This window comes from Dunckerocampus dactyliophorus, chromosome 14 (assembly GCF_027744805.1).
Source record: "Dunckerocampus dactyliophorus isolate RoL2022-P2 chromosome 14, RoL_Ddac_1.1, whole genome shotgun sequence".
NCBI lineage: Eukaryota > Metazoa > Chordata > Actinopteri > Syngnathiformes > Syngnathidae > Dunckerocampus > Dunckerocampus dactyliophorus.
Window position 1 is genome coordinate 4,821,761 of NC_072832.1, and position 12,764 is coordinate 4,834,524.

Genomic DNA, 12,764 nt, shown 5'->3' on the forward strand with positions numbered 1-12,764 from the left:
ATGAGAGGGCGCTCTAGGCTTGTGTGCCAGTGTTACTGTACATATATAGTGTATGCGTCATGCCGGTACACTTCAATGCCTCTAGATGGCACTAATACTGGTGTTCGGCATCTGTGGAGTATTTCTCTTGTATGGAGGAGCTGTCAGTTGTGGTGTTTGTCAGTTGAGATAAGTTTCTCCCTTTTCAGTTGATATGTGAAGATATCACAGCCAGTATCTGCTACTCCTATCACTCCTGTGCCACTGAAAATCTACAATGTAAACATCAACTTATAAAAGACAACTGAGGGGCTACCCACGCGGAAACGCAAAGTATTTTATCGTTTCAGTCTCTCATCCACACGGGAACGCCGTTCTGGCAGACTTGAAAGGTGCAGAGTGGGCGTGTAAAGGCAATACGATGACGTCACCGACCCACCACCGCCTCGTCGCGTCACATGACCAGAAGTGAGCTTTGAATATTTTCTGAATATTTCGACGGACATGACTCACCTCAGTCGACATTCTCCTGATATTTTGTTGTCTCATACTCCATAATGACAGAATCGCAGAAGTAATTCCACTTCTCGAAAGCAGAAGACGACGGACTAATGCACATTCATTCTTTCTTCTTCTATGGTTTGGAGTGTCACATGGTTCCGTCTGTGTGCCTCTTTATATTATAGTATATACAGTATATTATAGTGCAGTGCGACTTATATATGTTTTTTTTCCTCTTCATTGTGCATTTTTGACTTATACTCCGGAGCAACTTATAGTCCAGAAAATAAGGTAATTACGTCATCTTTTAATTTAGCCAAACATTGCTTTGAAACAGTCACGCTGGCATTAGCGCTAGGTTAATAAGGTGCTTCCTTGAGGTAAATGCTAATGACGGCGTGTAACTTCACTGTTGAATCAAGTTACAAAGTGTAATTTAAAGAAACTGCACATAAAAAAGAGCTAAAATATGAAGTACAAAATAAGAAATTTGTCATTTAACTACAATTGTTTTTTTAAATGCGCTAGTCACGCTAGCAGTAGGTTGACAATATGTTCCTTTTAGCTAAATGCTAATGAAAGCGTACTCCTGCACTGTCAAATCACTTTACAAAGTCTACAATTTAACGAAAACATACATAAGAAGAGCTAAAACATAAATAGAGTAGAAAAAAAACATTTGTCATTAAACAACAATGTGTTTTTTTAAATGTATACCAGACATGCTAGCAGTTGCACATGGCTCAGACAGTCATTGGCTTAAATGGTTTAAATGCCAATCTCTATATGCATTTGTTGGCCATCATTATTCACCCCTGATGATGTCATTGATAGGTCTACATGCCAATCACTGTATGCAGTCATTAGTCAGCTGTTGTTGCAGTCCGGTCTACGTATCAATCATTAGTCACGTGTTTGGATTTGACTCTATCTATACGTTAGAAGCACGAGTGTAGGAACCTTTTCCTATCAGTCACTCGAAACAAAATCTTTTAGATATTTATTTTCAGCCAAAGGACAAGTCCTTTTCTTCTGCAGCTAAGCTACCAACTTCCTCCTAGGGATAGCTGTTGGCGGTAAAGAAAGAAAGAAGCGCACTGCACGATCATTGTATAGATTTTTTTTTCCAAACTCAAAGTGCGGCAATGAGGCGTAACCTGCTGATGAAAGATGCAGGGCACCCAGTGAAAGTCTCCCCGCCCTGGAGCTTGTGACGTAGCGTGAGGGGCTTCATTGTGCACTCGTCCCCTGGAGACCTTGAATCTGTTATGTCTCCTTTTTTTGTGTGTGTGTCTACCCCGAAACGGGGGCAGCACAGGGAATTTTGTTTTGCTAAATTTAAGTGACGGTTTTGTACGTTACGGTGCTACACACAACAATGATGTCATTGAAAATGACAGTCGCTTCTCTGGACGTGTGTTGTGTTGCTTTTGACGAGCGTGCCAGTAAAGCAGTAAATTAACAGGATCACATCAAAACAGTCCGGTCTGTGCTGCCAGATTTGCAAATGGTGTGAGATTTCTTGTGTTGTCATCGGAGCTGTTTTGTCACAGCCAGCGCTGCCGATTTAGACCCTCTGGTCCTGAAGCATAAGCTTCATAACACTTGCCAATACCAACACTGAACACTGTGTGTGTGTGTGTGTGTGTGTGTGTGTGTGTGTGTGCGCTCATTTCTTTGAGGTTTATTTTTAGTTTTTGTGGAGGAAACACACCTAAAAACTCCCCAGTGTATTTCACACGCTGCCCTTTTCTGTCTTATTAAGAGGCTGCATTTTGTACAATGGAGTGGTTTTCCTCACAATATTGCAAAATAAACTGTAATAAATAGAAATAAAATGATAATTGCCTTTTCATATCTCATCTCAGGTTACTAATTGGGTCACTACGTTCGTCATGTTGACGTCACGCAAGTAGTGCATTGGCTCAAGTGAGCCGCTAAAGTGTTGTTAGCATTCTAGCAAAACTCATTTAAAAGCTGACCGCATGTAAAGACTAAAATATAGAGCGAACAATGACTGCAATTATGGTGGTGTGGACATGGGTTGACACGTAAACAAACAACTAAGTAAAATACTAGTAAAATACCAATGACTGACATGTACACCAACGGATGACTGCGAGACATGTGAAGACCTACCAATGTCTGAAAGCCAGTGACTTTGCTTTTAAACCTGCCACATGTAGACCGACCAATGACGGGAAGACCTGAGCATAAGACACTGGCCAATGACTGCACATAATGACTGACATGTACACCTACCAATGATAAAAGACCTACCAATGACCGAAAGACCCATAACTAAAACGGCAGCCATTGACTGCTTACAATGACTGACATGCAGACCTACCAATGACTTAAGCAGCAGTGATAAGCAGCGGTCCAACTACAAAATGGAGCTTGTACTGCCGTGGCCTACCTGCAGGTGCTGCTTTTCTGCATCACCTCGGCCCTGTGGTAGCCCGACAGCTTGCAGAAGCCGTCATTGCTGTAGACAATGGGCCAGTCCACAATCTGGGCGTTCCCCAGGACAAAGTTGGTGTCTGACGAGGAGCAGAACAACAAACACTTGAGAGGTTAACAGCATCTCCGAAGAAAACCAACTCACAGAATCAACTAAAAAGACGGGAGGCTGAGGATATTTGCATTTGATTGGAATCAAAGTCAAATATTTGGGGAAATTAAAAGGGAGAAGAGGAACAAGAAGCTTTTGACGGACATGAAAGGACACAAGGCCAAAAGGATGTTTAACGGCGTTTGTGTTCATCTTTTTACCGTACCCCTAGGAAGGAAGTTTCCATTGACACAGCAGGTTACCTTCATTCCCTTAACTAACATTTGCATTTTCTAAATAAGAACTCCCCGGGACATCTTACCTTGAGCACGCTGAACTACAGTACATAACACGCTGTAATGTAACATTTTATGGAGTGATTGTCCCGTAATGTGTCTGAGGTCGTTACAGTGACTTTGCTTTAAGAGCTCCTAAACACACTTGATCAATGTTCATTAGCGTCCATGATGCTTCATTACACACAGGACACCGATACACGCTACTGACGCAGACTGACAAACGTGTCTGAGACCGCACACACACACAAACACACAGACACACACACAAATACCTCGTCACCGTTTATTGTAACCAAGCCTTGTGTTGCTGTTTGTAATGGAAAAACTTCACCGGGGAATCTCTCACTAGAGCGAATGATCTCTCTCATTTGTCTGCAAATATCAATAATGGCCGTCATTAGCTTGAAAAGGTCATAAAAAAGCAGCAAGTATACAGTTTTTAAGGCGGCACGTTGTGAATATTAAAAAGGTTAGCAGCACCTCGGAGCTGAAACAATCAGCTGTTGCTGTGTGTGCTTGTTTAATGGACTCGTTTGCTGACGTCCTCGTCGTTTCTTTTTTCTTTTTTTTTTACTCTAAAATCTGTCTGCAATTTCATAAATTAACATTCCCGTGGTGTTCTCCGTGTCATTACTTAGTAGCTCTAAATGGTCCTCGTGTCATTTGACATGAAATGAAAGGACAGCTTTTCTCATCACAGCGTCTGGCTTTTGGGAAGGATATCAATAAAGCTGGCAATTTATTGAATTGAGTGCTGTAGAAAAAAGAAAAGTGTGCACATGAGCAAATGTTTGGACGGTCATTTTTGAACTTTTTTTTTTGAACTAATCAAATATTTTTGGCAAAAGTAGGAACCGTGGTTTAACTAAGGGAATAAAATGCAAAAAACAAACGGTGCATCCATCAAAGAAAATGAAAATCTATCCTTCTATGCACACAGACTGCACAAGGGGGTGAAAGGACGGCAGGAGGAAAAACGTAATTTCATACCACACACGAACACATCCATCTAAATCCATGACACAAAACACAACACAATGCACAAGATGTTCCATGCCAACGTGTTATTTTACAATGACCAGATGGATATTCATCTTGACAGATTGAAATCTCTTCAAATGATCCTTTACTTGTATTCCATTGTCACCATCGTAGTGGTAGTGCTCTGTAAATTAACATCATTTGGTATAGAACATTTGAATGGCACACTGCAATGACAGGGGTGCGGGGGGTTTTGTGTGAAGAAAACATAAGAAAGAAGCACGCCAAATTCCACTCCATAGTACCTGTCTGTCTATGTGACAGTGTCCAAACTGAAATTTGTGAAAAAGAAAAAGAAGAGTTAACAGATTCATATGATAAACATCTGTTTGAATGTGTGACGGACAAAAGAAAAGGTGGAATGTGCCAACGGCGACAAGGAAAATAGAGAACGTGCACGAGTGGTCAAATAGTGCTCACGCTGAAGACTTAATCTGACACACTAGTCGAAATGTCGAATCAACAAACTTCTCAATAGCATTCAAGAATATTAAATCGCTGCAAAACAGGTTTTACCTGTGGCGGCTAACCTGTTAGCATAACATTCAGCTGATGTTCAGAAACGTTTATTTAATAGACAACACTTATGCAAAAGAAAGTGTGTAGAAGCTAAACTAGTGGTTTTTGAGCTTTTTACTAGTACAGCGTTCCCTGGTTTATCGCGGGGGATAGCCCGCAATAAGTGAAATCCGCAAAGTAGCCAACTTCATTTTTTTCCAATTATTACATATGTTTTGAGGCTGTAAAACCCCTCACCATACACAATAACATTTTCTCACATTTCTATCTTGTTTAAACACTCTCAAACCTTCGTTTGAATTTTAATGATCGACCTTAATGATCAACACAAGAAATTATTAAGTCACTCGCGCATATTTCACTCCTGTGACCGTGCCTTGTCGTCCTGGTGCCATTCAGCTGTACTGGAGCGTTTTTTAAAACATATTGCTGCAGACAAACCGAAGATTCATTGACAAGCTAGCAAGCAAGTAAACTAGCGATGACACAGGCGACATGGCAGGACGGCACAGAGGAGATTGATTGACAACGGCCTACAGCCAATCAGGATGCAGAAAACATGGGCGGTGCAGACCGACGAGAGAGGGAAGAGATAGACACTCAACTTCCCACAATGCAATTCTTCTTAAAGGGCCAGGCTTGGCCTGTAACAGCGTTCATACGCTGTAATTAAAAAAAAAGAAGAACCACAAAAAAAGTCTGCGAAACAGCGAGGTGAACCGCGATAGAGCGAGGGAACATTGTACCACCGTTTTTGCTAGCTGCCTTTTTTGCCAACAATATTTCCAATGTGCAGTCATCAGTCGCTACAACGCGGTTCGAACATCATGCCCTCACTCTTTCGCAGTTTTTCACAAAGTAAATAATTCATAAATGAGAGCTGTTTCGTGTTGAATACAGCCTGTTATTCTTTTTTTTAACGCATATTTAAGCAAATTGTACTTATTCTTGGCCTAAATTAAGCATTTTCCAGCATAAAAATGGCTAAATGATCTAACTAAATGAACTAAAATACAAATGCAAGGTAGAAGAAGCATTGTAATTATGAATATAGCGTTACATTGGCCAATAGGTGTTAATCATAATAATAACAACACGGGCTACTGCTGGGCCAAAATCCATGACAAGCTAAAACTAAACTCTGAACCTCCAACGTCACATCCTGTCCTCTCCACATCTGTCCGCCTTCTATTAAGGTCCGCTAGAGAACACGTTTACTGTGACACACACGAACAGGAGTTTTATTTACATCTTATTATACTACACTGGGTAAATAGGAGTGTAAAGCCATTTCAAGCCGCCATTACAATACATTGATGAGACAATAGCCACCGCGGGAAGTACGCTGTCCAGGAGTCTATGTGTGAGTCTGTTATTTTATTTATGTCTAGTATGTCTTATTTTCTCTGATTATACCTGCTATATTGGGTAATACAAATGTAAAGGTGACTATATGGGTGTTGTTTCATGTCTAGCAAGCTCTAATAATGTTAAAAACTGTATTTGGAAGATCTTTCTTTGGTTCTGAGGTTTTTTATGCCATATCTACGCAAATATTCCATTTATTAATAGTGAATCCTGCTTGGCGGAAATTCAGTTATCGCGGCCAAGTCCACTGAACCGTGATAAACGAGGGACGTCTGTACCACAGTTTTTGCCACGTCGCTACTAACTGCCTTTTTGCGTATGACGTGAGTTAAACAATATTTCCAATGTAATTGTATTTTTATTTAAAAAAAAATACATCTCTGATATTCCGGCATCAGCACAAGGGGTTTTTGAGATGACCGAAAAAGCCATTGCTTGCACTTTACTTGTCACTTTCGCCAGAGACATGAGGATAAAAAAGGATTTTTAAACTTAAATGGGTTCGAATGTATTAATTTGTGCAATATGAGCCACAGCTCTCTGGTCACTGTGCTAAATTTGGCAGCCGTCTTTGCAACAACACGCTACTTCTTCACTTTTTCATGTTTTGTTAACTATTAGTGATGGTGCTTATGTGCTTTTTAAAAGGGTAAAGAGGGGCTTCAAGTTAGAAATGTCCCCTCACACATTGTTTTCTAATAGGGGTGTAACGGTACGCCATAATCATGGTTCGCTACATACCTCGGTTGTAAGGTCACGGTTGGGTTCATTTCTGTATTTGTTGCAAGACAGTTACACTTCCTCATCTCTGGACCGTATTGAACGTTCCATAGCAAAAAATCCAATTAGGAATACTTGTACCGTTACACCCGTAGTTTCTCGTATTGTGCATTGCTGGACATGAACATGAAATGTCACAAAAGACAAAATAATCGCCAAACAATGAATGAGTGAAGAGACGAGCACATTCTTTGTAGCATCCTTCCATGCAGCACTCCTCCAGCTTATAGTCTTGGCTCAACGCTTCGTACAGATTTACTGCTTGCTAATCCGCCGACCGCCCAAGGTCGCAGGAAAAGCACACGCGTTGGCTTTTGTCTTAAAAGGGTGGATTTTCAGCCTCTTTTCAATGCATTATGAATTTTGGGGATCCCAATTTCACAGCTGTCTCAGGAAAGCCTCCTTCTGGAAGGATATGTTGGCATATTCGGGGCTAGCTGTCCCCTTTTGTCACCACAACAAAGTTGAAAGTAGGCCCTCCTCTACAATAACCAAACCTCAGTGAAAACACACATTTTTAGCTCTCTTTTCATAGCTTTGTCATCATAACTTCTGCTGTCACCTCACATCGCATCCCATAATACAAAAGATTTGTGACATCTGTGCCCAAAAATACACCATTGCCTGTGAAAGTAATTGTCATCACATCTGGACCGCATGCTGCACATACATCAACATGATGGACACCACAGCTAGGGGCGGGACTAAACATCGTACTGATATCGCTCTGTAACGTACTGTTATGCATTATTGAGCATCAAATATCGATATCGACACAATTCTTAATTTTTATTCAATTCATTTTCTGAACGTTAATCTTGGTACTTTCCTTCTTGTAGTGTCAAAATGAGGTAAAGACGTGACACTACGCTGCTGGAGTCTGCTCTGAAAGTTTAAAACACGCACATAAAACATACTAGACACCTTTAGCATATCACTATATTTTTATGTTGGTGGTATGTGAGCAAAGTGTATTTTTTTTCAATAAATGTTTAATTTCTTACATTTTTCTATGCTTAATAGTGTTGAGACAGAGGCATAACTATATCAGAACGTATCGTATGGGTATTTCTTGCAATACACCAGCATGAAATATCGATATCCTGTGTGTCCACACGTTATTGCAGTTTTGTTTTTTGGATTCAGTACATACTTTTATAATATGAGCTCATTCTCCATATTGTCCCCATATACGTTATCAGTCATATACAGTAATCATTTCAGATGTTGATGTATTATGATATTTTTTGGTACAATATGTGACACTGCCATATTGTGTGTGTTCATTTTTTTAGCCAAAGATGGAGGTCTGGGGCCCGTAGGCTAAAAATGATGTAAGAAATTCAATTAAATCAGCTGCTTTGTATTTTAAACGTTTTTTGCACATTTAAATCCAAGATACTTGTTTTAATGAGAATTTGGGAGGGTCTGCATCCCTTGGTTAATGTGGAGACTGGAAAATGTGAGCTGGAGATAATAACCAACCAAATACATCACTTTAATTGTTACCTGAGCGTCTAATAATCACCACCAAGGGGTACATTTGTGCACATATTGTACCTTCAGGGCTGCTACCGTAGCCCTACTTCTTAACAATGCACAGTTTATATGCATTCTGCACTATTATTTCCATACAGTATAGGACATGAGAGACCTTATCCCCCTCTCTTGTGTAATTATGCAGAAAATTAAAATTGCATTGCTTTAGATTTGACGGAGTGAATTCTAAAAAAGCCCAAAGACCTTCAAACCAACCAGAACATTCTCACTCATTCTGGACCCTTCCAAGTTGCCATAATTATATTTCGCAGGCAATTTATTTCTGGTCCATAAAATTCCCCAATCAATCCTCCAGGAGGTCTTATGTAATCACAAGTCAGTTGAATGATTTTTGAGAAAGCTGCAGTCTTTCCCTCCTCCTCCCCATCATGCACTCTGGAACTCCAACATGTGATTGACTCAATACGCTAATTGCAATAGATGAACGATCTTTGGGTTGTTTCTTTAAACGCATCAGATAGGACGGGGTGTGGTGATCTTTTTGTTTTCGCAGCATCATTCGAACACTAACTTTTCAACCAAGTGATCCGCCGCTTCAAAATCGTTAATTGGCCTTTGCATCGTCGCTCAATTAAAGCTCATTTGTAAACGCTCCACACCTGACAGTTCAACGGGACAAAGCAACGTGCATCTTACCGTTCGACCGCCTGACAATATTCTCCAAAAAAGTATTCTGGGGGGCCACAAGTCCCCTCCGGCCCCCCGCCATCCTGCCGCTTCACTCGGCCGTCTGCAGGTGAGCCTCACCGCCGTTCGCCTTCATACTGTCCGCGGCCTGGGTGAGTGTCTGCCTCTGCTGATGATTCTGCGGCTGCTGGCTGCTTCCTCAGCCCGGTGCGGTACCTCATCATCCAGGCAGGGGAGGGAAAACAACGCTTGAGCTGCTCGGTCTGGGCAGGAGGGGCAGCCGGTCTGTGGGGGGGCTGGTTCCATCATGTCAGCATGGGAGGAGCCACAGTGCCACCTGCTGGACGAAAATATGCGCACACTCATCAGTCAGTCACGAGAGAGCCATCACTGTGTATGACAGGACATACAGTACTGCAAAACAAAACCAAACACTAGCCAAAGACCGTCTGACCGGGCCACTCTGCTGTTTTTAATGAACTACTACAAACAATACTCAAATATCCTGCATTTGACAGGAGAATATTGTATTTTTAAGGGCACACTGCAAAAACACTGGTCAAAGATGATCTATGTCAGGACAACTCATAAGTTCTTAAAGACCTACTGCAACAACAAAAAAATGCTAGCCAAATATATTTCATATTACAGGTGCACTTACTATTTTTAAAGGTCCCACTGCAAAAACACTAGTTAAATATTGTCTATACGACAGGAGCTTATTGCGATTTTTAAGCACATACTGCAGAAACGCAAGTCGAAGATTCTCTATGGCAGGGAATTGGGAAGAAAAAAACACTAATCCAAGAACCTGTAGGCTATGTGACAGGGCGCACCCTGCTGTTTTCAATGACCTACTGCAAATATACTAGTCAAAGATGCTCCAAATGACAGCAGCGCTCGGCTGTTTTTCAGAAAATACAGCAAAAACGCTACTAAAAGATTCTCTATATGACAGGAGCGCATGCAGTTTTAATGACTTATTGGAAAGCAAAGTTCCTCACTATGACTGGGGCATTTTGGGATTTTCATGAACATACTGCAAAAACACAAGTCAACGATTACAACAATAGAGCAGTGCTGTGCTGTTTTTAACGACATGGAAAAAAGCATCAGTCAACGTTTCTCTAAATGGCAGGAACACTTGTTTTTAATGACATACTGCAAAAATGCATGTCAAAGATCCTCTATGTAGTTACACTTGTTTTTAAGGACATACTGCAAAAATGCTCGTCAAAGATCCTTAATGTGACAGGAGCGTCTTGTGCTTTTATGGATATATTGAAACAACTCCAGTCAAAGATTCTCAATAATATTGGTGCTTTAAGCTGTTTTTCAGGACATACTGGGGAAAAAAGTCAAAGATCATCTAAATCAGTGATTCTCAACTGGTGAGTCGTGACCCGAAAGTGGGTTGCTGGTCTTTGCCTGGGAGATGCACCTCACATTCTTGTCTGTGCTATTCACCTGCTACACCGCCACGAGGTGCGTGTGCCATGTTTATGGGCAACTTTGTTTTTGTTGTGCTTAATCGGGAGTGGAAGGACATAGAGTGGGGATTTAGCATGCGGCCTGTCTGACACACAGCTGGAGATATCTGCTGGAGAAGAGTGCACCATAGAGAGACAAGACAGCATCTCACCGCTGCAGCTCACGTTGTGTTGCAAACAGTCCCTTTAAATATAACATATGTGAGAAGTTTGCTTTGAGAAATTTCCACTATTTGAGTCACCACAGCCAAACCAGTTGAGAACCACTGTTCAAAATGACAGGCACACTTGTTTTGAAGGATAAGCTGCAAAAATGCTCATCAAATATTCTCTATTTGACAGAACACTTGTTTTTAAGGACAGAATGTTCAAAGATCCTCTATAAAAAAAAGAGCACCACTGTTTTTAAAGGACCTACTAAAAACAAGGGGTACACTCGCCACAGATGCTTGAGATGGCAATATGTTACTGTTATTAATTTCACACAGTTATGCCCATTCCGAGGTACAAATATTAAATTAGAGCACTAGAGAGCATCCTAATATACTGTATCATTTGACCTATCCTGATCATTAATTTCTCCATAATTTGCTGTGTTACTTATTCATTTAACATTATAGCCATCATGAACTCCACTTGAAAGCTAAAACAGGAACTCACACACCCAGTAGCCGATGCAAATTAGTTGCTTTTAATATAAATGATTGATACATGTGGAAAACTTCTGACAGCTTGGAATGCATACATGCAATGCATTATTACATAGTTCCCATTCAGAGTCAGATGGAATACAAGAGTGAGCTTTTCAGTCACTCAACACTTACATAAATAAAAGTCTTTAAATGTCAAACCAAAACATTAACTTGACCACGTCTTGGAGATCCGGAGGTGACTGAGGTGATCAGTGATGCTCTTGTGTTGGGGAAAATTGCTGAACTTCGCCTCCTTGAACCGGATCCAGTTTTGAGCTCGGCGCTCGGCAGCGTGGCCACACTCCTGCTCCTCCGTCATGTAAGGTCGGCTGAGCCAGTACTCATTAGCGGCCTCGCGCTCCAGGTGCTTCACCATGTTGCGCTTCATCTGCCATGTGATGGGCCGTGGACGCCGGTACTTTCCGATCCACTGCTTCCCGGGGATGCTCTTCCTTAGCAGCGCCATGGTGAGGAACATGATGCAGACTGGCTTCTGACAACAAAAATTCACCGCTGGTGTTCAATACGAGTACAAAAAAAGACAGTAGGTACAGTGTGACCTCCAAAAGTCAACATTTTGGGGTATGTATATTACTTTAAACATGGGCCTTCTCTATACAGTATATATACAGGACGGCATATCATATACTGTAAGACTTCAGCATATATTTGTAGTTAGTAACTGTTTTAAATGGCAACAGTTTGACCCTGGAACGGATTACCTCTTTATCCGTGTATAAGCACGACGTAGAAAATGTTCAACTGAATTCAGTTGTTTGGAATTGGAACTGCGACGTTAATACAAATGGGCTTTTAACCATAAAAGCCGACTGTGCCATGCGAACGAAACAATATACATAAAAACGGGCATTCCACTGTTATGCTGACTGCACTAAAGCCAATGAATGCCCCCTTACAGCACACGTCCTCCATTTGTGACATTGTGCTACTAACGTTGCTCGCTCACTCTTATCTCCCCTTTTTCAACATTTTTTCTACGGCACAGAAGACGTCGTGTTCCACTCAAAGCAATCAAAAATAAAACACAGTACTCACTTACATGTACGTGTGTGTGCCAAAGTCATGTTGCCACCATGGCAAGCTAACTTGCTAGCTAGCTAGCTTAGCTGTAGGTCAATCTCGAGGCAAACTCACTTTTGGAATAACAATGGTTTATACGTGATGTGTACTTTACCTCACTGCTCGATAAGTGCACTTGCTTCAAATTCCAAAGACGAACAAAAACGTCGGGATTTAGACAATCTGAAGAGCCAAAACGGGAACATTGAAACGACTTGCCACTTCCGGGTCATTCGACGACGAGAAGGCGTAAACTTCCGGGTTAGTCTAACGC

General features: G+C 41.3%; 2 protein-coding genes across 10 annotated transcripts in view; both read right to left on the bottom strand.

Annotated features, from left to right (window-relative positions):
• The window catches only part of kcnh1a (potassium voltage-gated channel, subfamily H (eag-related), member 1a), a 46,971-nt gene extending 37,434 nt beyond the window's left edge, over positions 1 to 9,537 (bottom strand). For 5 of the 8 annotated variants that reach the window (XM_054798439.1, XM_054798441.1, XM_054798440.1 and 2 more), the window contains exons 1-3: positions 9,238 to 9,537; positions 4,620 to 4,646; positions 2,900 to 3,023 (exon numbers count right to left, since the gene is read on the bottom strand). In XM_054798439.1, the coding sequence (XP_054654414.1) occupies positions 2,900 to 3,023; positions 4,620 to 4,646; positions 9,238 to 9,310 (224 nt within the window). In that variant the 5' untranslated portion in view covers positions 9,311 to 9,537. The remainder of the gene's footprint in view (positions 1 to 2,899; positions 3,024 to 4,619; positions 4,647 to 9,237) is intronic. The other 3 variants (XM_054798444.1, XM_054798445.1, XM_054798446.1) reach the window with 3 other exon arrangements.
• A 1,856-nt stretch (positions 9,538 to 11,393) lies between these two features.
• mrpl57 (mitochondrial ribosomal protein L57) lies at positions 11,394 to 12,757 on the bottom strand. Of its 2 annotated transcripts, none has more exons than XM_054798745.1 (2): positions 12,606 to 12,757; positions 11,394 to 11,903 (listed from the first exon to the last, which is right to left on the bottom strand). In XM_054798745.1, exon 2 carries the CDS (start codon positions 11,886 to 11,888, stop codon positions 11,577 to 11,579), a length of 312 nt encoding a protein of 103 aa, XP_054654720.1. In that variant the 5' UTR covers positions 11,889 to 11,903; positions 12,606 to 12,757; the 3' UTR covers positions 11,394 to 11,576. The 2 variants fall into 2 exon arrangements, with proteins under 2 accessions (XP_054654720.1, XP_054654721.1); XM_054798746.1 differs by having other exon boundaries at positions 11,394 to 11,900; positions 12,606 to 12,734.
• Between the last annotated feature and the right edge of the window lie 7 nt (positions 12,758 to 12,764).

Coding starts and splice junctions, on each gene's coding strand:
- mrpl57 (XM_054798745.1), bottom strand. CDS start 11,888: ATGTTCCTCACCATGGCGCTGCTAAGGAAGAGCATCCCCGGGAAGCAG.